This window comes from Mobula hypostoma, chromosome 14 (assembly GCF_963921235.1).
Source record: "Mobula hypostoma chromosome 14, sMobHyp1.1, whole genome shotgun sequence".
Taxonomy (NCBI): Eukaryota; Metazoa; Chordata; class Chondrichthyes; order Myliobatiformes; family Myliobatidae; genus Mobula; species Mobula hypostoma.
Genome location: NC_086110.1, coordinates 35,858,170 through 35,884,545, shown reverse-complemented (window position 1 = coordinate 35,884,545; position 26,376 = coordinate 35,858,170). Strand labels below are relative to the sequence as shown.

Here is a 26,376-nt window from a genome sequence, read left to right as displayed (position 1 = left end):
TCATGTTTTCTTTAGGCCCCAGGGTGTTATTGTTATTCCTCTCTGTGCCTTGTGGCACATCAGTTGGCAACCTTGCTGTTTCCTTAGCTTTTTGTCTGTTTTTTCATTTAAAAAAAACGAGGCCAAGTTGCTAGCTCGACACTCAACCCAGCATGGATGCAAAGAGAGCGAGGAGTCGGCTAGATTCAAATTCAGGACCACTCACCTCGAAGTGCAGTGCTGACACCCCTAAACCACCAGCCAGTCCAAGCTGTTATATATTTGTTTAATGATTAGAAAAGCCACAAGTGAAAGCAGCATCAGACACTTTACCAACAAGCTGCTTGTGCTGCCCAGTTGCACTAAAGGCTGCTGGGAAACACCAAAAGATCCACAATGAGCTGCCAACATTAAACCCCAATTATAACTGGCGTCTTTAGAATGCACATGATCAAGAGCAACAGTGAGATCAAATGTACTGTAAAGAGAAAGTACACAGTCAACAGCAGCACCTTAACAGTACTGATATACAAAGGGATCTTAAGGCCCAAGTCCATAGCTTCCTGAAAGTGGCCACGCAAGTTAGTGGGGTGGTAAAGAAAGCATATGGCATACTTGCCTTTATTAGTGTGATGCAACCAGTCAATTCGCGAGTTAGGAAGTTATGTTGCAGCTTTATATCACACTAGTTAACGCTGATTTATACTTCTGCGTAGTAGCCTCCGCCATTGTGAACATTTATACTTGTGCATTGGTGTGTCTGCATCGCTCTGCAATTCACCACCAAAACGCTAGTTGGCGGTGGGGTTTCTATGCCACTGTGTTGAGTTTCTTTGTGTTGAAACTCAACACAAAGGAACTCAAACTTCAAACAATGGTGACTGAAACTGAAGGAGGGTGAATTTTCTGTGCTTGTCCGGCCACTGAGAGATATGGACGAGGAAATGCATTTCAAATATTTTTGGATGTTGGCAGGTAGATTTGACGACTTGGTTCATCGTCTCCAACCATTTATTTTGCATCGGTGTACACACAGTATACTCAGAGACTGGCAATCACCATTCAAGTTTTAGCTTCAGGTGAAAGCCAACAGGCTGTAGCAGCTAGCTACAAACTGGCGTCAAGCACAGGGTCCTCCATAATTTCGGAGGTCTGTAAAGCTTTATGGAAAGCATTGCAGCCAGAGTTCCTTCCCTGCCCTTCAGCTGCCCAATGGGAAGCTATTGCAGCGTAGGAGGAAATGCGATGCTACCGAGCCAACCAATCACAGTTGTTGCGGTCTACAACACCGCAACACATCGTTACATTTTTGGGGAGGTGCGCGTTAGGCTACAGCGTAGGGTATGCAGCTACGCCGTACCAATGGCATCGATTTGACACAGAAGTATAAATTGGCCTTTAGGCTACATCTAGAGTACTGCATTAAAATTTAAAAAGGAGGGGTGGGTGCCCAGAATGCATTGCCAGAAGCAGACACGGTAGAGGTGTCCAAGGAGCTCTTAGATAGGCACATGAATATGCAGAGAATGGAGGGCTATATGCAGGCAGAAGGAATCAATGTAATTAGGCATCATTAGGTTAATTAGTTTGCACAGCATCATGAACCAAAGGGCCTTTTTGCTGCACTGTACCATTCCATGTACTAAAAGCTTCCAGAGACCAACAATCTGGCTGAAGTCTCCATCATTTATATAACATCAGGTTATATTTGGTGCAGCAGCAGTGACCCCATTTGACAAATGGTTTTAAGATGGAAGGCATGTTCGTTTTGATGTTTTTCATTATTTAAATGTAAAGCAACTTAAAAAAAAGTTTCATTTTCCTCAATTGAGTGATTTTGAATATCCCTGAGTGTCAGGAACAAAATTGGAGAAGCAGCCTTGTCATTTTATTTCTCAACTACTTTGTAGGCAATTTTGGCTCTGACCTAATTATCTTACACAATGCTATACTACTGTACAGGGCAATGCGATTTTAGATAATGATTTAACTTAACAACTCAGCAATTAGGAAATCATGGAAGGCAATTATAAACTTGCCATCATGTTCTGCTAGAGAATTGCTACACTCAGTTCACTCAAGCTTTCCCCTCAATCTTAGTGTTCCATCACAAGTTAGCTGAGTAAAAACAATTTACATGATATTTGCATCGACATAATTACTGCGAAAGAAAACAAAGTATTGCAAATATTTGATGCCCTTGTGATGGCAACATATTAAAAGATTTACCATTTTCTTAAGACTATATTTTTCATTATATTTTTGACTAAACTGGCTGATGTTTATTCAACTAATATTGCACTTCCTAAATGGTCAGTGAAAATTATTACCTCCATTGGTTGTTCCTGAATAAAAGAATCTGGGTTTAGTTTTTCCTTCAACAAAGATTGCAGTAGATTAATGGTCAGGGAGCTTGAAACAACATGAATAACTTTTTCCCCCGAAGAGCGAATTCCTTTGGCCTGCTTTCCTGGCAAGCCATAGCCTTCCTGGCGCAGAACATACCTAAAGATAAAGTTATTGGTTTTTAGGAACTGATGTTTCAGCTATATAAAGCTTTATTCCTATCGGTTATATTTTCCCAACCATTTCATCTTCATTTCATTCTAACTCCCATGATTTCAATACTTTAAAACTGAATATCCTCCAGTCAGTAATTTTATTTTGCTCCTTTTGTGGAATACTGTATGCACTAAATTATCTAAATGAAATGTGAGTTCAAAGAACGCAAGACATTGCTTAAAATTGTTAAAGAGTAATTTTGTCATGGTAGCAGTTACAAATCTGTAATCATTCTAAATTTTCACAACTTTCTATGTTAACAGGAAAAGCATAATATCAATTATAGAAAAGTGCAAACCTAAAGATAGATTACCTGTAAAGTGGGGACTCCATTATGCGAAGCTTATATTTAAGCTTATCCAACTCTTCACAAAGTTTAACACCTTCCACCATGGAAACATTACTCAATTCAGATTCAGAATCACTTGCAGAGATATTATTTCTCACTTTTATAAATTCTTTATATATCTCCTCACACTTTGATAACAGGTGATTGTATTCAGCAATAAGATCAGCAGGAACACGATCTTCAAGAATATCATAATACCTGAAATGGAAATAAATAAATATTCTCCATTAGTAGATATTTGTTACCTTAAAAAAAAAACACCCATTTGCCTTTTCTGCACGTTACTGCTGTAGTAGCAAATACTGTTACTTTATCAGATTACTCTTGGAATATATAGCAAACTTCAATAATTCACCATCAGACTATTAAGAAATGCTGAAGGGCTTAAAAAGTGAGCTAAAAATGCATTACATAATAACAGAAGTAACCTCCAATAGTCTGGAAATTGTGGTAGATTAAAGTCCCCATTGTGCCAGATTATAATACTTTTACTGCACGTAATGCAAATTTAATTAATCCAATGCAATCCAATCCAATACAGAAGTAGATTGCCAGGCCTTTCTTCTGCACACACTCTGCTGCTGCCCAGGTTGGGACCCTGGCCGGATTCAAACTCAGGACTAAACACCTCCAAGTCCAGTGATGATGCCACTACACCACCGGCTGGTCCTTATTAAGTATACATGCACATTAAATTTATAATCATCAATCATTTGGTAGCAACTCAATGCATAAAAGCATTCAATCATGGTCAAGAGGTTCAGTTGTTGTTCAGACTAAGCTTAGAATGGGGAAGAGATGCGATCCAAGTGACTGAGTGCGGAATAATTGTTGGTGCCAGGTGGGATGGTTTGAATATCTCAGACTGCTGATTTTCTGGGATTTTCATGCACAATCGTCTCCAGAGTTTGCAGAGTATGGTGTGATAAACAAAAACAAACAAACATCCAGTGAGTAGCAATTATGTGGCTGAAAATACCTTGTTAATGAGAGAGATCAGAGGAGAATGGTGAGGCTGTTTCAAGCTGACAGGAAGGTGACAGTAACTCAAGTAACTACACATTTCAATAGTGGTGTGCAAAAGAGCTTCTCTGAATGCACAGCATATCAAATCTTGAAGTGGATGGGCTACAGCAGCAGAAAATCTCGCACACATTCAGTAGCCCCTTTATTAGATACCTCATGTACCTAATATAGTGGTCACTAAGTGTATATTGGTTGATCAAGAAAATATAGATGCCGACTTCAACAATCATGTTTACATATAAAGACAGGATTTTATGCAATTGATTTAGTAACTGTTGTGTATGTGGCCATTTACACAACATTATCATTAATAAAAATGCTGGAGACTGGAGCTAAGTTAACAGGGTCTTTTACTTACAGAACCCGAACTGAACACATATACAGATCAATACGCACCTAATAGCGCATGCTCAATAACATGTTACTACGACATAAAATAGTCCCATATTATACAGTAGGCTATATGGTACACTCCTCTCCTTTTATTTTAAAAGTGTATCAACTTTTTTTTGGGGAGAACTACGTTAAACAACTACTGTATGTGTACCCTTAATATACAAACACCCACCAACTGTTTAATTAATATGAAATTATAACAATGTAATAATAATAATTATTATAATTACAACGGAAGTCTCGGGGGGGGCCTTCTCTGCCTCTCCGGGTAATGTCTGCCCTGCAACGTTTGACTTGGGAAATTAGTCTCCACAGGTACATCAGGTGGGTCCTCAGCACTGATGACAGGCTTATCTGTGGGCAAGGATGATGTGGTCACATCAGGAGTGTTTGCTTCTATGTCCACGGAGTCGGGGCAAGATGTTGTTGTGTTTTCCACCTGAGCATTCAGGATTTGATCCACATGACGTCTCCATACATTCTCTCCCGCCTGTACTCTACACTTCAATGGCCCGTCTATGGTGGAAATTATACCCGGCTGCCACTTTTCAGTCCAGTAATCCCGTGCAAGAACTGACTGTCCCACATTGAAGCTCCATGTTGACTTAGCATTCAAGTGCTTGAACTGTCTGTTCTCTACATCACACCGTACATTTGGTTTGAGAAGACCCATGCGGGACCTCAGGTTCCTGCTCAGAAACATCATTGCTGGAGTCTGGTTAGTGGTTGCATGTACTGCATTACAATAGGCAAGGAGGAAGCTGTTAATCTTGTGCTGTAGTGGTCGATTTTCGCTGTCCCTTGCCTTGAGGGTTTTCTTGAATGTCTGTACAAATCTTTCCGCCAAGCCACTTGTGGATGGATGGTAAGGAGCCGATGTAAAGTGTTTGATTCCATTGCTCTTCACAAAAACTTTGGAATTCTTCAGAGACAAATTGTCGTCCATTGTCTGTGCAGATTTGCTGTGCTATGCCATTCCTGACGAACATGGTCCTCAGCACTGTAATGGTCTTTTCCGATGTGGTTGGCTTCATTTTGATGACCTCTGGCCATTTGGAATGTGCATCAACGGCAATTAAAAAGATAGAGCCCATGAATGGTTCAGCAAAGTCGATGTGCACTTGCTGCCATGGTGATGAGGGCCACTCCCACGGATGGAGAGGGGCTTGTGGTGGTGTGTTCTGGATCTTTTGACATCCAGAGCAGTTCTTGGTCACGTCCTCAATATGTTTATTGATTCCTGGCCACCACACATAGGCACGGGCAAGACCTTTCATCTTCACGGTACCCAGGTGCCCCTCATGCGGTTCCTCCAGCACTCTGGTGCGTAACTTGGGAAGAATCATAACTCGTGAGCCACAGATTAGAGTTCCTTGACACATTGACAACTGCTCCTTCCTCACTGAGAAGGTTGGAAACAGTGCGTTACCCTGCACTGGCCATCCCTTTACCGTGATGTCATACACTTTTGACAATGTAGGGTCATTGCGTGTTTCCCTTTCAATGAGGCTGTTTGTTGCTGGTAATTGTTCAACTATTGTTGTGTGAAAGATCTCTGTTGAATCTATTTGCATAGTTACCTCAGAAGTGGGCAGTGGTAAACGTGACAAACCATCTGCGTTGCCGTGTTGCTTGGTCCCTTGTGTTCAATGTCATACCTGTGACCTCCTAAGAACAGGGACCATCGCTGTAGTTGCAGATTGACACGAGCGGCTGATGGTCAGTCAGAGTAAACTTTTGGCCATACAGGTAGTGACTAAATTTCTTGACTCCCCACACGAGGCTTAGGGCCTCTCTGTCAATCTGTGCGTAGTTGCGTTCAGCTGAAGTTCGCGATCTTGAGGCAAAAGCTATTGGTCTTTCGGAGCCATCAGGAAACTTGTGCGATAACACAGCTCCTATCCCATGGGGCGAGGCATCACAAGCTAGTCGGATAAGTAAGGAGGGGTCAAAGTGCGCGAGCAATCCGTCTGAAGTTATGAGTCTTTTAGTTTCTTGAAACGCTTTCTCACAGCTCTCAGTCCACTTCCATTGTGTCTCTGCCTGTAATAATGCATTTAGTGGGTGTAGAACTGTGGATAGGTTAGGCAAGAACTTGTGGTAATAGTTCACTAGACCAAGATATGCTCTCAGCTGAGACACATTTTCAGGTGGTGGTGCCTTAAGCACCACTTCTATCTTGTCTTGAGACATGGGTAAGCCATCCTGGTTGATCACATTCCCACAGTATGAAATTTCCTTTTTGAAAAACTCACATTTCTGTCGAGTAGCTCTGAGCCCATATTCTCCTAACCTGGTGAGCACTTGCTTTAGGTTAGAAAGATGTTCATCATCATCTTTGCCGGTGACAATGATGTCATCCAGGTAACACTGAGTCCCTGGAATCCCCTGCAGAACCTGGTCCATTGCCCTTTGCCAGATTGCGGGAGCTGATGCTATCCCAAACACCAACCTGTTGTACCAGTGAAGTCCTTTGTGTGTATTTATTGTCAGGTATTTCTTGGATACTTCCTCGATTTCCATCTGAAGGTAAGCCTGGGTCAAATTAATTTTTATGAAATTTTCCCCTCCTGACAGGGAAGCAAAAGTATCCTCAATACGAGGTAGAGGATACTGTACTATGTGGAGAACTGGGTTAACAGTCACTTTAAAGTCACCACATATGCGCACCTTGCTTGGTTTTCCTGGTTTTGTGTTGGAGGTTTTCTTCATCACTGGAATAATAGGCGTGGCCCATTCACTCCAATCCACCTTTGACAGGACCCCAGTCTGCTCCAGATTTTTCAGCTCTGCCTCTACTGTAGGACAGATTGCATATGACACTGGCCTGGCTTTGTGAAATTTTGGACATGCAATTTCCTCAATCTCAATCTTTCCTTTCATGAACACTTCCTCAGAGTCAGCAAGTATTTGCGACCGTCTTTGAGATGTAGCCTTGCTGCCCTTCTTTGCTGACACATTTAGTGCCTTGATGGTGTGCCAATCCAACTGAATTTTACTGAGCCATTCACAACCCAGCAATAGTGCTCCTCCATTTTTCAGTACATAGAGGTTCAGTTGCTGTGTTTTACCTCCATGGGTCACTGTCACTTCAATTTTGCCTTCCAGGTGCACTTTCTGTCCTGTGTAAGTCTTCAGCAGTAGTTTAGTTTGTTTCAGAGGTATGTGCAAAAACAGTCGTTTGTAGTCGCGTACCGAGATCACTGTTAAGGCTGAGCCTGTGTCCAACTCCATTTTCAGTCTCACACCTGCCACTTGTGGAGTGATCCAGATTACTCTTCAATTATCTGTCTCTTCCACGCTGTGAAATGGCAGACAAGACAATTCACTTTTGTCTGAGTTATTTTCATCAGAATTGCTTTCTTTCATTTTGTGCATTGTTGTATTTTCCTTTCTGGAGTTTCTTGTTTCTCTGTATTTTGCCCTTTTCCTGCTGTTTACAAGCTTTGCATACTCTGCCAATGTGGCCCTGTTTGCCACAGTTTTGGCATTCTTTATCTTTAAACCAACAACTATCATGGTCATGTGACCTGTTCCCACAACGATAACATTTCTTTCCTTCATTTCTGTGCAGTGACATTTTATTCGTAGCATATTCCAGAGATTTTTGTTGTATCTCTGAAGCACCCCGTGCCGCTGTTTCTAATGATACTGAGATGTTTAGCGCTTTCTCGAATGTAAGGTCTTTTTCACACAGGAGCTTTTTCTGTATGGTTTCACAGGACATGCTACACACTAACCTATACCCCAAAATGCGTCTGATAGACCAGCTCCAAATTGACAATGTTCTGATAATTTACACAATTCAGCACAATATTCAGAAATGCTTTCATTTTTGCTCTGATTCCGTTTATGGAATTTAAATCTTTCAGCAATAACCAGCGGTTTGGGGTTTAAATGCTGTTGGAGAGTGTCTACTATTTCCTTGAAAGTTTTGTCAGCTGGCTTTTCAGGGGTTAACAAGCTCCATAGTAGGCCATATGGTTTCGCGCCCATTACACTAAGTGAAACGCTGGCTGTCTTTCCTGCATTAACATCGTTAGCATCACAATATAACTCCATACTTTCATTATAAATTGCCCAGTGTTCAATGCCACTATCAAATACTGTAATGGTTCCAATTAACGCCATCCTTGTTGGGTTAATTTATCCTTGTTATGTGAATTTAGCCCCGGTCCCTTGTTAATTTAACCCCGGTCCTTTGATTACTTTTTGACTCACATGGGCTTTTTTGGCTAGCATCACGAGCATACTCTGGCTAGATGCTTGTGCCGCATCTTTTTTTTTTGAAATATCCCTTCTGAGGCAGGCAGACCCTCAGCCCTGGGGTTCAGAGCCGGCTGTGGTCTCGCCTGGACGTGCCGCGGCTCCGACTGTGTCTTTCGGTATCCCAACGTTCCCAACTCTGGCTGAACTCCCATTTCTTTTCAGACTCGCGGCCTTACTCTGCCTCTTCTGAGTGCCGTTATCAATTAAAACACGGCGTTCCAATACGATGCAGGTTCATTAACCTCATCAATTTGTTGTGTATGTGGCTGTTTACACAACAATATCATTAACAAAAAACACTAGAGACTAGAGCTTTAGAGACTGGAGCAAAATTAACAGGGGCTTTCACTTACGCAACCCAAACTAAACACATATATATAGATCAATACGCGCCTAATAGCGCATGCTCAATAACGTGTTACTATGACATAAAATAGTCCCATATTATACAGTAGGCTATTTGGTACGGTAAGGATATAAGCCATTCAAACAAAACTAAATTCAACCTTCCTTCTAAGTCTGCCAACTTTGAGTAGTCCAACAATTGCTTTCAGAATCTCATTGGAAACGCAAGATCATGAAGTCTACCAACATCAGCTGTTCGATATCAGTATATGGCAAGACAAAACCATTCCAAGAAATCCATAATGTAAAAAACCTGTTAAAAATTCAATGTCAATTTTTAAGTAAGAATAAAAGGACCAAAACATTGATAGTATATGGCACTGGAAAAATATATTATGACCATTTTCATCAGAAGAAAGAAGTGACGAAAGTTGGTGATTGACTAAATAAAACAGGTATTCCAATAACATTACTGCAGAAAAAGTGCTGAAACCCTGAAACTTTATTTGTTAAATCAGAGTTTAAAAGATAGCAAACTCAAAAGCAGATACAATGTCAGTTTGCTTAGAGCACCATCTGGTGTCAAGAATCAGTCAAATTATAAAGACAGCAAATTAATAGCAAAGCTCACAGTGGTGCTGAGAAACAAGTAATGTAGAGGACCCTGAGTGGAATGAGATTTAGACAGAGTTGAAGGGTATAACTTACTGTCAATTTCTTCTTGTGAAAGCTGTTTATATGATGCAATGTGCCTGTGATCCTGTTGCAAGTAAGCTTTTCATTGCACTTGGACACATATGTACTTCTGCATAAGCCAATAACTCAACTTTGGACTTTGAATAAATTATGAAGCTTATGCAAGGCAAAATTCGCAACCTTTATTTCATTCTGGTTAACATTTAAAATATTTATTAAGTGAAAATAACTAAATTTGAAAATGTTTTTAATAATTAATCGATCATGGTCCAACTTCCTTTAAATTTTCTTTTAAAAATTATTTATACAATACATTACATTTTTAACTTAACTACGTTATATTATTTCAGCTCTAGTGGTATATCACAGGACCTTTACAATTAAGATCACCAGATTCTCACATCCTATTTAATTGAGTTCTGACCCATTACAAATCAGAGCAACTCAATAGTTATAATTTTACGGTTACAATAGCTTAGTCATCAAGTTATAAGGCTAGCATCCAAGAAAACTGGACTATTGATTTGGAAAAGTAAGAGTGAATCCCAGCATGTCAGTTGGAATTTTATTCAAATAACCCATGAAATCTGGCACAGAAAGTTAGTATTGGTAAAAGTAACTGTGTGCTAATAGATCATCATAAAAATTCATGACTTGATGTTTATTAATATGAAAACAGATGAATGAATTTTCAGTATTTTGACAACACACTTTATTGGGTACAGAAGGGTGGAAGTGGGAAATTGGGCAGACAACAATTGTCATGTGGGTCAGTACAGGCATAATTGTGAATAATAATTGTATTTCACAGGCTGAGGTGTTGCTCTCCGATGTGTTGCTTCTACTGAAGTCCGTGAACTTTTCAGATGACAGTGAGTATGTGTCAGCATGACTTTAAACACCAGCTCTCAAGGATCAGTGACCATCACCCTGAGGATGCTTGATAAGTGAGACATTGGCTCTGTTGACTCATATATATTTGATTCACTTCTAGCCCTGTGGTGAAAGCTTAATTGTATTTTACTGTTTAACTCACATGTAGTTTGTTATCCCAGATGTCCTGTTTTTCAGCTTTCTAAATTCTCTCTTTAGGACCTCTTCTCTTCTCACTACTATGCCTTGGTACCAATATGTACCATGGTGTCTGACTGCTCACTCTCCCCCTTTAGAATGTCGTGGACGAGATCCAAGACATCCCAGACCCTGGCACATGGGAGGCAACATACCATCTGGGTCTCTCTATTGCGTCCATAGTCTCTCCAACCTACTCCTCTAACTATAGGATCTCCTATCACCACTGCCTTTCTCCCCTGGTCCCCTCCCTTCTGAGCAATAGCGCCAGAAACATGGTCGCCGTGGCTCCCTGCTTGTAGGTCGACCCCTCCCCCACAGTATACTTGTAGTTGAAAAGAACGGGGCACAGGAGAACACTGTATCAACTGCTTATTTCCCTTCCCTCTTCTGACAGTCACCCACTCACCTGCCTCCTCCTACCTCCTTCTAGTTCATGAATGTTGCAACAGTCTGCAGTCATAATACATCTTGTCCTTTGCCAAGTGAACACTGGAGAGCAGCACCGATTTCAGCGCGGATGCCACCTCAGGCACTCCAGTGGAGCACACCGACTCCGACGCCTCACTCCTGGGTGGCTGCAACCAGGCGACACCCTGGTTTGAGGCCCGGTCCTCACTACAACTGAGACCATGCAGCTCCCCTGCCGTCTGCACCCACCATTCACCAATAAAACTGTGAATCAGACTTGCAGCATTCCACGTTATCAGTCCCCAACAGGGTCTTGCAATCATAAAAAAAACAGACTACGTTGATCACTCACCATTAGACTGTACACTGCCTTCACACACTGACTCCTTTCCGTCACAGGCAGCAGCACAGTCCGCACCAAGTCCAGCTCCTTCAGTTTCTCTGCCACTCAGCAACTCTCTGATGGGATAGACCTGCCCTCCTTTAAGTTCTTAATGTCCAGCAGGGGCTTGCAATCATGAAGAATGTTTAAAAAAGACAATAACACCTTTGATTGGCCACGTAGGAGGTGCTGCCTTCCAGCATTACTGGTCACCTTCCTGTCAGCTTGCACCAGTCTGGCTGTTCTCCTCTGGCCTCACTCATTATCAAGGCAAATTTGCGATTTTTTGTTTGTTTGTTTGTTTTTTGCAGCATCCTCTGTAAACTCAGCAGTTTCTGTAGTACTTAAACCACCTTGTCTAGCACCAAAATCAGAATTAGGTTTGATATCACCAGCATGCGTCTTGAAATTTGTTAACAGTGTCAGCTGTACGATGCAATGCATGATAAATATAGAAAAAATAAGTATATGTATAATAAGTAGTTAAATTTAAAAATAGTAGTGCAAAAACAGAAATAATTTAAAAAGTGAGGTGGTGTTCATGGGTTCAATATTCACTTAGAAAATAGGATTGCGGGGGGGGGGGGTGGAGAAGCTGTTCCTAAATTGCTGAACGTGCACCTTCAGGCTTTTATACCTCCTTCTTGACAGTAATAGTGAGAAGACTACTATCATTGCATGGTCAAAATCATTCAGATCACATTTCTTCCCCGTTCTGATGTTTGGTTTCAAAAACAACTGAATCTGTTAACCATATCTGCTTGTTTTTTATGCATTGAATTGCTGCCACATGATTAGCTGATTAAATATTTGCATTAACAAGCAGGCGTACAGCTCTACCTAATAAAATGGCCATAGAGTGCAGCTAATAGTAAGTTTCAACAACATATACCTACAGCTTCAGTCTTGGTTCACAACATCTGACAAAGTAATCAAAATCATCATCCTCGTCATCTTCATCCCAGATTCTCCAAATATGTTGGTAGAAAAACCTGCAACATATTCAATATTAAGCAATTTACACTAACAGCAACTTACCTTAAAAGTTAAATACATAAATAAACTGAATTATTCATAGGCTGTAAACATCAACTTGACCATATAACCTGGAGACTCCTAGTCTGAACAAGCTGCAATCTGAAAGCTACCACTAAATTATTGAGGAATTTCAATGTTGATACCAAAATAAACCCATTGCAAAATGAAGTTTTAAATTTACAGCTTTAATGTAAAAGAGTGGTTTTCCACCTCACCCACCCCCCACCCAGGTAATTCAAAAAATATCTTAGTAAGAGTTATTGACCCAAGTCAGGTTCATAAAATAACAAAACTATTGCCAATAAAGTCCAAAAACTAAAAAATAGATAGAAGACCCTTTGATTTCTCTTTTTTTTTGCATATCCCAGTTTTCTTTTATATATAAGTAATGAAATTTAGAAACTAAGCTCGTGCTCAATTTTTTGTAATATGTTTCCTTGCTCCTGCTGATTTCATAAAATGTCATTTCTTCCCCCCCCCCACTGTGAGAAATAAGTTCAGTTTTGTACACCTACCAGAATTCTGACTTGTCTCCAAGTAAAAATGCAAAAGGAGATGAATAACATCACACCTGCAAAATACTTTACAATATTTTGCCACCAGTGTACCTATTTTCTGGGCATCTTATCATCATCCATCCATCTTCTTTATCATTTGCTACTTAAATCTGATGTACCCCATTACTCTGTTCCATCCTTGGCTATTCTCCTTGGGTCAACTTATGAAGACTTTATACGTGAGCAATGACCCATGCACCATAGTCAACATGTATAATAAGTATTTGTTGTTAAAAAAATACATAGCTCTGACTGGTCTAGAGCCTAAACTGTTTACAGTTTTTATTTACTTCTAATATACAAGTGCGGTCTGTACTTTTTAGAAAATGTCAAAAGTATTTTTAATTAAATTATTACCTGAGATGTTCGATAGCAAGTGCTGTTTGATCAAACTCTCCAGACTCTTCAAAAACCACGTATAATTCTTGTAGAGGCACAAGGTGATCTTTTGCCACAAGAAAATTTTCCATTGCTTCCAGGTTCAGAGAACATGTTTCAGACTCATAAAGGAATGGTTCTGTCAGCTTTACCACTGCCCTGAGGCTTGACGTCTCCACATCAGTCACCTAAAATTGTTTTCAAAACAAAACTAGTGAAAAAAAAACAGCATTTTATTCCTTAATTATGTTTAACTTGTATGATTTAAAATGCAAATATAACATGTTTTTTTTAATAGTACAATAGAAAATAAAAGCATTATAATACAATTTGGATCAACCAAACAAATAAGTTTCTCTTATTGGAATAACAAGGATCCAAAGCCCACAATATCTCAGAGAATATACATACTAAACTTATTGGTAATTACTCACCACAGTTGGATTCTGATATGGCAGTAAAAACAAATATCAAATACAGTAGTTAACATCACTATAAATGCTCTGAGCAGATTACTTACCTCAACCAGCACCTCAAATATATCATTGGACCAGATCGCTTGCCATCCATATGGTTCTAGGACCTTCTCCAAATATTCTGCAAAGAAATCCTGCACTTCTGATGGTTTTGTGTCACCTATTAATTTAAAAAAAATCAAACCATTCTCAATGATTTACATTCTTGATTCAAAATTATTATTCAAGAACTTTATCTAACATTCTGCATCATAAGAATAATAGATAAATAATTATAAAAGGTAACCATATCAAATTTTAAATTTGTCCCACAGGTTTTAGAAAATGCACTTTATAGTGGATATTACCCAACTATTTTAAAAAATTATCAAATGTAAAATTTCTTCTGGTTTTTCAAAACATTACACATTATTTTCAAGCCTTCTTTGCAACCTTGGCAACCACATTTCATCAGCCTAGAAGCAACAACATCCCGCAGAATTTTATAGTACTTAGATGCACACTTAAGTCAACACTTGCAATTTCTTTCAGGACCAGCTATCCATCTATTTAATTGTTAAAATATTTAAGTGCTTTTAAATACTAATGCAGGAAACATTTTTCCTTCTCTAGCCTTGCTTACATACCTACTTCTTTTTAAAAGAAACTCATTATTGAGTTAAAAAACTTCCCAGTACCTGTCTAGATCAAGTTTCAAAGATCTAGATCACAATGTTATTTAACCATTTTTAGAATTTAAAAAAATATTTCAAATATCATTGATTTAAATTACATACCCAAGATGTAGTCCTGGTAAGCCTTATATCTTTCATAGTATGATAACTGTGTTGTCTCAACAACTTCTGGAAACGTGGTAGTTCTTCCATGGAAACCTTTTTTCAAAGTGATGCCTTTGTTGGAGCTATTGCAATTTACATTACTTTCCTTTTCATCTTGAGAAAGAGCTGAAAGTAATTTAGAAATGCATTATTTACTACTCAGCATATTCTTAAACAGCTAAAATAAACACAGTGTGACTAGTTCTTTTTAAGATTACGGACCAGAACATTACAAAACTAACCCATCATCCATAATGCCCTCCGTGACTTGATTTTTCTGGATGCTAAATGCAAGCCAAGCCAACTCTCCATAAACAGCTATATTGAGATATCAAGGTGACCTTTAATGCAGAACGAGCTCGGAGTTGCAAACAGGCTTGAGTATTCTAAAGCCTTAGATTACATGCTGGAGCTAAATGCAGTTACTTCAAAGGGTCTACGGGAAAGAAAAATATACACCTTTGACTGAAATCTGTGTTAAATCTCCATGAACTATTTACAAGACCAGAAGACATAGGAACAAAATTAGTCATCAGCCCATTGAGACTGCTCTGCCACTCAATCATGGCCGCTTTATTAACCCTCTCAACTTCATTCCACTGCTTTCTCCCCCATAACCTTTAATGTCCTTATTAATCAACTGATCAACATCTGTTTTAAATCAAAGGCTTCACCTCACAGCCCTCTCTAGCAATAAATTCTCACAGATTCGCCTCCCTCTGGTTAAAGCTCTTCATCTCTGTTCTAAAAGGACATCCTTCTATTTGTGAGGCGGTGCTCTCTGAACCTAAACGTCCCCCACTCGTTGAAGCATCCTCTCCATATCCACACTATCTAGACTTTTCAAAATTCAGTAGGTTTCAATGAGATTACCGCCCCCATTCTAAACTCCAGCGAGTACACATCCAGAACCATCAGACACTCCTCATATGTTAAACACTTTAACTTTTGGGATCATTCTTGTAAACCTCTTCTGGACCCTATTCATTTTTTAAGATATGGGTCCATTGGTCATGAATAACTGTTATTCCCTTTACATGATTATTAGCAGACAGTGCAGGTACATTCTGTTAATGCAATGATATTGTAATCTGCTGGGCCAATTGATCTTATTGATAGCTGATAGATCTGAACTTCTGCTCCACCAATGGACTTGTTACTGAGTCCAAGGGCAGATCAACTGATGTGCTGGGAGTGGTTGGATGTATGTTGCATTTACCTTCTATTTTATCCCTGGGTGGTTGGTGTGTTAAGGACAACCCACTTCATTTAAATGACTTGAAGACAGTGTGGAAAAGATTAGTTGCAAGTAGGTCTTACTTTATTTTAATATTCAATTATTTGTCAGTAGCTTTAATTTGTCCTAAAATGTATTTTTGACATCATTATTATTTTTATGCATAACCACTTGAATTGCTTTAAAATGTCTCATGTAATATTTTTAAAAAGCCTTATACAGTAACAAGCTGTCAAAGATAATTGTGGCTTTATACATTCCAAAAAGGCATTATTTCTAAAAATAGAAAACGTATTAAATCAGAACATTTAATTAACATTTTTAATCACAAATGTTTACTTTAATGTAGCTTTAGTTATTTATGTACATCTCTGGAGTAAAAAGGGTGCTTAGAGTAAAGAAACCCTTGGGAGACATAGAATTCATCCTGCAGTTCAAAGGGAAAGGCTAAAATTGGATGTGCCAGTATTACAGTTAATTAAAGGTAACTACAGAGACATGACAAATGTACTGATTTTGTCACCGGTGAGCAATATTTGTTAATGCCAAAACAAAGAGGAAGTGTTAGAGGCAAGACAACAAGATTCTTGAAAAAAAAAAGTTCTGGAGAGACAAACAAAAGTGTCAATGGAAGAAATAAAGGGTAGAATAGGATTTCAAGTAAAATCAAACAATGAAACTGGGAAACAGTTCAGGTTATACTGAGGCAATGAAAAAGAACTCAAGATAAACATTTTTTTTAAATCAAACAGTCTCTTTTTTGAAACATTCAATATTCAGACCTGGACGAGAATCCACCTGGTCATTAATGTCCGGATCAAGGCAGGCAGACTGCCACATCAAAGCATTCGTGCTCGAAATAAATCTAATCTTTCCTCCAACCTTAAAAACATTGAAGATCGTTTTCATCTTATTTACCCTCAGCTTCATGAACTTGTGAGATTTTATTTTCGGCTCCAGTATCTGATCAGCTCGCAAAAATAAATATTTTCTCCCGTCGGTTCACGGAGCAATTTATGAAACCTGTGGGCGAGGTTCGCCCTTCTGTCACTTCCCTCAGCCCAGACTGGACTAAGTGGCAAGTTCCCACTGCGATGAAGTCACGTCTCCTGAGTTATTTATTGCGTTGCTATACCCAGGGCACCTGCTTTATCAGCTGGGTCATGCGGTCTGTGTAAGGAACTTGATGGCGTTGCCCGGGGATGGTAATTAGGACAAACCAGAGTTCAAAAAAACTAAGATGCTGGAGGAACTCGGCGGGCCGGGGGGAGAAACGGACGTTTCGGGAAGGCGTTCAGCCGACAGGCCGTATCGAGAGTGAGGGTGATTCGGGCGGGCGAGTCTGTCAGCGGTATCCAGGCTGGGCTCCTTTCACACTCACCTCCAGCTTCCGCTGTCAACGCTGCCGCGGCAGCCTCCTCCCTCTCCCTGCCGCCGAGGCTGGCCGACTCCGGCTGCTCCCCCGCGTTTTCCGCGGACGCTGCAGCCAGCGGACCGTGACACTGCTGTTCGGACATGACGGGCCGGCTGGGAAACCGCTCACGCCCTACCGCAGCCGTTAAACCTCACTCCTGATTCAAAATTTTGCCGCTGGAACCCGTTGACGGCTCCCCGCTCGGCCGCTCCGATTGGTTAAACAAGCAGCCAATCGAATCCAGCCAATAGGCGTACCCCGGGAGCCCTTCGTCCAGATACTGTATTTAGGGATGAAGTGTTGTTAAAACTGTCAGCAATTATAAATTAAAGTCTATTCATTTTGATCGACGAACCTTTAGTTTTGCTGCCGATAGGCTGAATGGTACCATCGGGAACATAAGCAATATAGAGAATCTGTTAATACAACCCCGGTGGTTTGAAAATGCAGTTCATTTATCTGGGTAGAAGTAACATTTCTCTTCAGAACTGTAATTATAATAAATCAAATCAAGCTTTTGCACGTAATAGTTATTTCATAAAAATTAAAGAGAGAGACGTTTAAGGGAGTTTGGGATGGGATGGGTCTTTAATGCTGTTACAAGCGCGCGTGGAGAGTTGTAGATTGTCTCCAGACCCGGTAGTTGAGTCCCAATGATGTGCCGAGCCGTCCTGATCACCCGATAGAGTGCTTTATGATCTGTCTTGCTGCAGCTAGAGTACCGCGCTGTCATTCCGCATGTCAGTCTGCTCTCTAATGCACATCAGGAAAGTTAGCCAGCAATTGGGGGGGGGGCAGATTTGCTCTTCTTGAGCACCTCAGGTTGTATAGTCGCTGTCTTGCTTTTCCTACTATCGAGGTTGTGTGTCGACGGACCAAGAGAGTTCTTCGGTGATGTTCAACCAAAAAACTTGAAACTGGAGACCCTTCCCACTACCTCACCATTTATGAATAGTGAGGCTTTTTTGGGAGCTCTTGTCTTCCTGAAGTAAATTATCATTTCTTTTGTCTCCTTGACGTTGAGTGACAGGTAGTGGTCCCTGCACCAATCGGACAGTTTCGGCACCTCCTGTCCACATACAGACTCATTTTTGTTTGTATTAGGCCACAGCTGAGTCGTCTCCAAAGTTGATGGTCGAGTTTGTAGCATGAACAGGAGTGCAGTCACAGCTGAAGAGCAAGTAGAGAAAGTGGGCTCAGTACACACCATTGCGAGTCACCGGTGTTCAGGGTTAGGGGGTTTATTGTGCACTTGCCTAGTTCCGATTAGTGAGGAAGTCCAAGATCCAATTACAGGTTATTGTGCCGAAACCTAGATTGTGGAGCTTGACAGTCAGCTTGTTCGATAGTTTGGTGTTAAAGGTCGAGCTGTAATCAATGAAAAGCATCCTGACCTGGGTGTCTTTGTGCTCCAAGTATTCCAAGACAGTGAAGGGCGATAGAAATGGCGTCGTCAGTTGATCTATTCACTTTATACGTAAACCGTTGCCGGTCCAAGGTAGCCGGGATTATGGTCCTTGATATGGGACACGACTAATCTTTTCAAGTACTTGTTACGTTTTACACCATTGTAAAATAGTGAATGTCATTGGAATGACATTTTCTTTACTCAATATCTTAAATATTCTCCAAATGGAAACAGTTAAATTAATCCACTGAAATTTAAAATTGCAACGCTAGCTCTTGGCTCAGGTGATAGTAAATAAAATAATTTGAAGATTTGAAATAGCACACTGCTTACCATATCCAGCTGAGCAAAAGATGCTGTTGGTAAATAAGTAGTTAAATATGTTAGAAATAGTAACTGGGTCCTTGGGTTCCTGATGCTGTTTAGACAGAGGTTATAAACATGATTAAGTCTTAAAGGAGTAAAAACGACGGCCAGTATGAAAAGTTTAAAGTCAAAATTGTTCTTAATCAAATTATGTCACAAGAATGGGATGGTTGATTTAATTGTTATTTAATCGCTACGATAGCTGCTCAAAAACTCAATCAATGGCAGATTTGACCTGTCAATTCTTATTCCATAATTTCACTCAAGGCAAATGACAAATGATTAGTCTCATAATTCTGTATTTTCCTTCAGTTTCATAGCCAAATTCAAGCAATGTAATGGAAGAAAACGGGCACAACTTTATAGAGTGTAACTTATATTGCACCAAGTTGATATTGTATAGTTCTCTCCCCGTTATTACTATTAATGTAAAACTGGTGAATTAGTTTATTATTGTCAAATGTACAGTGAAAAGCTCTTCTATTGCATGCCATCCAGTCAGATTTATGCTGTATTTAATTGCATCAGTGTAGTTAATAGTAGACATAATTCTGGAGCAATTGTTGATATTACTAAGAAAGTGCTATATAGGTTAAAAGAGTTTGTCTTTTAACGTGTGAGAGATCCGTTCAAGAGTCTGATAACATTCGGATAGAAACAGTTAATGAGCCTTGTGAAAAGCTTTTTCTTTCTCTCTATCTACACAAAGACCTGTAATCTTTGGATTTCCAAAGACATTGTCACACTCTAAATGCACGGCTGGTGGCGCAATGACATCAGCTCCGGTCTCCGGAGCGAAGGTTCCTGAGTTCGAATCCAGTCATGCCGCTCCCGAGCACGCTTTCCACCCGTGTCGGGCTGAGTGTCGAGGCTGCGCTGTTAAGGACGTGGGGGATCACTCACAGAGTCTTTCCTCCAAGACAACCACTTGAAAAAGTGGTCGCCGAGGCTTTAGCAGAGTATGGAACACAAAAAAAAATGCACCGTGTAACACTGGAGATGTTCTAGCAGTTTTTAGACAGCAAGCACCCATTAACAGAAAAGCACAAAATGCTGGAGGAACTCATTCGGGCCGAGACCCTTTGGTACTGAAGAAAGCATACGGTGCATTGTCCTTCATCCATCGTAGGATTGAGTTTAGGAGCCGAGAGGTAATGTTGCAGCTATATAGGACCATCACAGTATATTACTGTGCTCAGTTTTGGTCGCCTCACTACAGGAAGGATGTGGAAACCATAGAAAGGGTGCAGAGGAGATTTAGAAGGTTGTTGCCTGGATTGGGGAGCATGCCTTATGAGAACAGGTTGAGTGAACTCGGCCTTTTTCCCTTGGAGCGATGGAGGATGAGAGGTGACCTGATAGAGGTGTATAAGATGATGAGAGGCATTGATCGTGTGGATAGTCAGAGGCTTTTTCCCCCCAGGACTGGAATGACTAGAACGAGAGAGCACAGTTTTAAGGTGCTTGGAAGTATGTACAGAGGAGCTGTCAGGGGTAAGTTTGTTACGCAGAGACTGGTGAGTGCGTGGAATGGGCTGCTGGCAACGGTGGTGGAGGTGGATACAATAGGGTCTTTTAAGAGACTCCTGGACAGGTACATGGAGCTCAGAAAAATAGAGGGCTATAGATAATTCTAGGTAATTTATAAGGTAAGGACATGTTCGGCACAGCTTTGTGGGCCGAAGGGCCTGTATTGTGCTGTAAGTTTTCTATGTTTCTAAAACAAAAAGATGAGTAGTAGATTTAAAGGGTGGGGAGAGCAGGAGAGAGAAACGGTCGCGATGAGGCCACGTTCAGGTTGGAGGAACAATACATTATATTCCGTCTGTGTAGCCCCCAACCTGATGGCATGAACATCGATTTCTCGAACTTCCAGTAAACCCCCCCTCCAATCATTTCCCATCCCATTTTCATAGAATATAGAACATAGAATAGTACAGCTCAGTACAGGCCCTTCAGCCCACAATGTGCCAACACTCAAACCCTGCCTCCCATATACTACCCCCCACCTTAAATTCCTCCATATACCTGTCTAGTAGTCTCTTAAATTTCACTAGTGTATCTGCCTCCACCACTGACTCAGGAAGTGCATTCCACGCACCAACCACTCTCTGAGTAAAAAACCTTCCTCTAATATCCCCCTTGAACTTCCCACCCCTTACCTTAAAGCCACGTCCTCTTGTATTGAGCAGTGGTGCCCTGGGGAAGAGGCGCTGGCTATCCACTCTATCTATTCCTCTTATTATCTTGTACACCTCTATCAGGTCTTCTCTCATCCTCCTTCTCTCCAAAGAGTAAAACCCTAGCTCCCTTAATCTCTGATCATAATACATACTCTCTAAACCAGGCAGCATCCTGGTAAATCTCCTCTGTACCCTTTCCAATGCTTCCACATCCTTCCTATAGTGAGGTGATCAGAACTGGACACAGTACTGCAAGTGCAGCCTAACCAGAGTTTTATAGAGCTGCATCATTACTTCGCGACTCTTAAACTCCATCCCTTGACTTATGAAGGCTAACACCCCATAAGCATTCTTAACTACCCTGTCTACCTGTAAGGCAACTTTCAGGGATCTATGGACATGTACCCCGAGATCCCTCTGCTCCTCCACACTACCAAGTATCCTACCATTTACTTTGTACTCTGCCTTGGAGTTTGTCCTTCCAAGGTGTACTACCTCACACTCCTCCGGGCTGAACTCCATCTGCCACTTCTCAGCCCACTTCTGCATCCTATCAATGTCTCTCTGCAATCTTCGACAATCCTCTACATTATCCACAACACCACCAACCTTTGTGTCATCTGCAAACTTGCCAACCCACCCTTCTACCCCCACATCCAGGTCGTTAATAAAAATCATGAAAAGTGGAGGTCCCAGAACTGATCCTTGTGGGACACCGCTAGTCACAACCCTCCAATCCGAATGCACTCCATCCACCACGACCCTCTGCTTTCTGCAGGCTAGCCAATTCTGAGTCCACCTGGCCAAACTTCCCTGGATCCCATGCCTTCTGACTTTCTGAATAAGCCTACCGTACGGAACCTTGTCAAATACCTTACTAAAATCCATGTAGATCACATCCACTGCACTACCCTCATCTATATGTCTGGCCATCTTCTCAAAGAACTCTATCAGGCTCGTTAGACACGATCTGCCCTCCACAAATCCATGCTGACTGTCTCTGATCAGACCATGATTCTTTAAATGTCCATAGATCCTATTTCTAAGAATCTTTTCCAACAGCTTTCCCACCACAGACATAAGGCTCACTGGTCTATAATTACCCAGACTATCCTTACTACCTTTTTTGAACAAGGGGACAACATTCACCTCCCTTCGATCCTCCGGTACCATTCCTGTGGATGACGAGGACATAAAGATCCTAGCCAGAAGCTCAGCAAACTCTTCCCTCGCCTCGTGGAGCAGCCTGGGGAATATTCCTTCAGGCCCTGGGGATTTATCCATCCTAATGTATTTTAACAATTCCAACACCTCCTCTCCCTTAATATCAACATGCTCCAGAACATCAACCTCACTCATATTGTCCTCACCATCATCAAGTTCCCTCTCATTGGTGAATACCAAAGAGAAGTATTCATTGAGGGCCTCACTCACTTCCATAGCCTCCAGGCACATCTTCCCACCTTTATCTCTAATGGGTCCTACTTTCACTCCTGTCATCCTTTTGTTCTTCACATAATTGAAGAATGCCTTGGGGTTTTCCTTTACCCTACTTGCCAAGGCCTTCTCATGCCCCCTTCTTGCTCTCCTCAGCCCCTTCTTAAGCTCCTTTCTTGCTACCCTATATTCCTCAATAGACCCATTTGATCCTTGCTTCCTAAACCTCATGTATGCTGTCTTCTTCCACCTGACTAGACTTTCCACCTCACTTGTCACCCATGGTTCCTTCACCCTACCATTCTTTATCTTCCTCACTGGGACAAATTTATCCCTAACATCCTACAAGATATCCCTGAACATTGATCATATGTCCATAGTACATTTTCCCTGCAAAAGCATCATCCCAATTCACACCCACAAGTTCTAGCCTTATAGCCTCATAACTTGCCCTTCTCCAGTTAAAAAATTTCCTGTCCTCTCTAATTCTATCCTTTTCCATGATAATGCTAAAGGCCAGGGAGCGGTGGTCACTGTCCCCCAGATGCTCACCCACTGAGAGATCTGTTACCTGACCCGGTTCGTTACCTAATACTAGATCTAGTATGGCATTCCCCCAGTCGGCCTGTCAACATACTGTAACAGGAATCCATCCTGGACACACTTAACAAACTGTACCCCATCTAAACCCTTGGAACTAATCAGGTGCCAATCAATAATAGCGAACTTAAAGTCACCCATGATAACAACACTGTTATTTTTGCACCTTTCCAAAATCTGCCTCCCAATCTTCTCCTCGGTATCTCTGTTGCTACCAGAGGACCTATAGAATACTCCCAACAGAGTAACTGCTCCCTTCCTATTCCTGACTTCCACCCATACTGACTCAAAAGAGGAACCTGCTACATACGCACCCTTTCTGTGGCTGTAATAGTATCCCTGAGCAGTAATGCCACCCCTCCTGCCCTCCCTCCCCCCCATCCCTTTTAAAGCACTGAAATCCAGGAATATTGAGAATCCATTCCTGCCCTGGTGCCAGCCAAGTCTCTGTAATGGCCACTACATCATAATCCCATGTATGTATCCAAGCTCTCTGTTCATCACCTTTGTTCCTGATGCTTCTTGCATTGAAGTACACGCACTTTAGCCCTTCTACCTTACTACCTTTACACCCTTTATTCTGTTTCTCTTTCCTCAAAGCCTCTCTATATGTTAGATCTGGCTTTACTCCATACACTTCTTCCACTGCTCTATCGTTCCGAGTCCCATCCCCCTTGCAAATTGGTTTAAACCCTCCCGAACTATGCTAACAAACCTACCTGCAAGGATATTGCTCCCCCTCGAGTTCAGGTGCAACCCACCCAATCTGTACAGGTCCCACCTTCCCCAGAAGAGATCCCAATGATGCAAAATTCTAAAACCCTGCTCCCTACCCCAACTCCTCAGCTACGCATTCAACTGCCGTCTCCTTCAATTCTTACCATCATTGTCACGTAGCACTGGCAGCAATCCTGAGAACGTCACCCTTGAGGTCCTGTTCTTCATCATTCCGCCTAGTTCCCGAAACTCACACTTCAGGACCTCATCCCTCTTCCTGCCTATGTCGTTGGTGCCACCATTTATCACGACTTCTGGTTGCTTTCCCTCTCGTACCAGGATGTCGTGCACCCGGTCAGAGACAGCCTGGACCCTGGCACCCGGGAGGCAACAAACCACGTGGGTGTCCTTCTCAAGTCCACACAATCTCCTGTCTGCTCCCCTGACTATAGAGTCCCCAATGACAATAGTTCCCCTCTTCTCCGTCCCACCCTTCTGTACCACAGGGTCAGACTCAGTGCTGGAGGCCCTGCCACCGTGGCTCACCCCTGGTCGGTCGTCCCCGCCAACTGTATCCAGGACGGTAAACTTATTATTCAGGGAAATGGCTACAGGGATGCTCTGCACTACCTGTCTGCTCACCTTCGCTTTCCCCCAACGACCTGCTTCCAGCAGCCTAGGCGTGACGACCTCTCTGCAGCTCTCATGTATGACTGCCTCATTCTCCCTTATTAGTCGAAGGTCATCCAGCTGCTGCTCCAGATTCCTTACACGGTCTTCCTTATCGCCCAGTCGCATGCACTTTCCCTCTCTCACCTTACCTCCTTGCCTGCCTATCGCCTCCCCGATGCTCCTCCCCCCTTTTCTTTCTACCATGGTCTTCTGTTCTGTCCTATTAGATTCCCCCTTCTCCAGCCCTGTATCGCTTTCACCAACTTCCCAGCTCTTTCCTTCATCAGCCTCCCCCCCCCCCCGTTTCACTTATCATCTTGAGTTTCTTTCTCTCCCCTCCCCCACCTTTTAAATCTACTCTTTTTTTTCCCTCCAGTCCTGCAGTAGGGTCTCGGCCCGAAATGTCGACAGTACTTTTCTCCATAGATGCTGCCTGGCCAGCTGAGTTCCTCCAGCATTTTGTGGGTGTTGCTTGGATCTCCTCTTGTTTATCATTGAAAGACAAATTACGCTATATTTTAGTGTAATTGCCTTACTTACCAAACTTCCATGGATATTTTTCATCTATCTGAAGCAGCTGATGGCCTTCAGTTTAACATGTCACCTGAAAGACAGGTCACCAGATAGTGTCGTACTTCCTGAAGAATTACTCTAGATTATCTTTAAATTATCTTCCTGCATGTCAAATCCACAGCCTTTTGCCGCATAGACAAGAGAATACTGTACTACAAAGAAAGTGTTATGTCTTTGTAAGTAACTGTGATACTTCTTACAAAGACGAGTACTCCCATGAAATGGGGTGATGAAAAGTCTCGGCCCAAGCCATCAACTGTTTACTCTTTTCTGTAGTTGTTTTCTGACCTGCTGCGTTCCTCCAGCATTGTGTGTGTGTTGGTTGGTAAGCGGAGCGAAGGCTGGAAACAAACTCCTCACCCAGTTGAAGGAAACTCGGTCTCATAGGAGGCAATAAGCTAGACATCCAATTTATTATCATCGGCAATGGGGCAATCGTAATTTTACATATACACACATAATTCACACTACTGCAAATTACAGCTGAAGACAGGTCGGGCTTGGGATTAAAGGCTCATATTTTCATATTATCTGCCTGAAAACAATGCCTGTACTCACAAATTTGAACAGATAGCAAATTAGTTTGGTCTACTGCCAATCTTTGGAATTGTGAAAATCAAAAATCCTGTTTGTAAGACTGAAACAGGTTTGTTAATAGGTTTGACCCAGAGATGGGAAATTCTGCTCTCAGTATGGGAGAGTTTACATGCTATCTGCTGAGGCCACTACAGATCAGCTAATTATATCTCTTTGTAATAGTACCCTATCATGAAAAAAATCTGGTTCATTTTGCTAAGTGATAATAGCAATTAAGGTTAAAAATAATTGGTTGAAAGTTGGCACTTTGAGAGATGAAGCACTCTATAAATGGAATTTTCTTTTCCTATGTCTTGCTTGGACTGTTTGATCATTATTACCAGAATACTGTCCAGTAATTAAGGATTCACTATATATGCAATATTTAATCCAAGTACATATGCAGTTTTCCAAAAACACTGTTGTAATTAAAATACACG

At 41.5% G+C, this 26,376-nt stretch overlaps 1 protein-coding gene across 2 annotated transcripts in view; it reads right to left on the bottom strand.

Moving 5' to 3' along the window:
- The window catches only part of shcbp1 (SHC SH2-domain binding protein 1), a 37,484-nt gene extending 19,886 nt beyond the window's left edge, over positions 1-17,598 (bottom strand). The window contains exons 1-7 of one of the 2 annotated variants that reach the window (XM_063067451.1): positions 17,372-17,598; positions 14,712-14,879; positions 13,980-14,095; positions 13,439-13,647; positions 12,383-12,478; positions 2,855-3,088; positions 2,310-2,484 (exon numbers count right to left, since the gene is read on the bottom strand). In XM_063067451.1, coding sequence (XP_062923521.1) covers positions 2,310-2,484; positions 2,855-3,088; positions 12,383-12,478; positions 13,439-13,647; positions 13,980-14,095; positions 14,712-14,879; positions 17,372-17,507 — 1,134 coding nt within the window. In that variant the 5' untranslated portion in view covers positions 17,508-17,598. Of the gene's footprint in view, positions 1-2,309; positions 2,485-2,854; positions 3,089-12,382; positions 12,479-13,438; positions 13,648-13,979; positions 14,096-14,711; positions 14,880-16,772; positions 17,035-17,371 lie in introns of those variants that run through there. The other variant, XM_063067450.1, reaches the window with a different exon arrangement.
- Between the last annotated feature and the right edge of the window lie 8,778 nt (positions 17,599-26,376).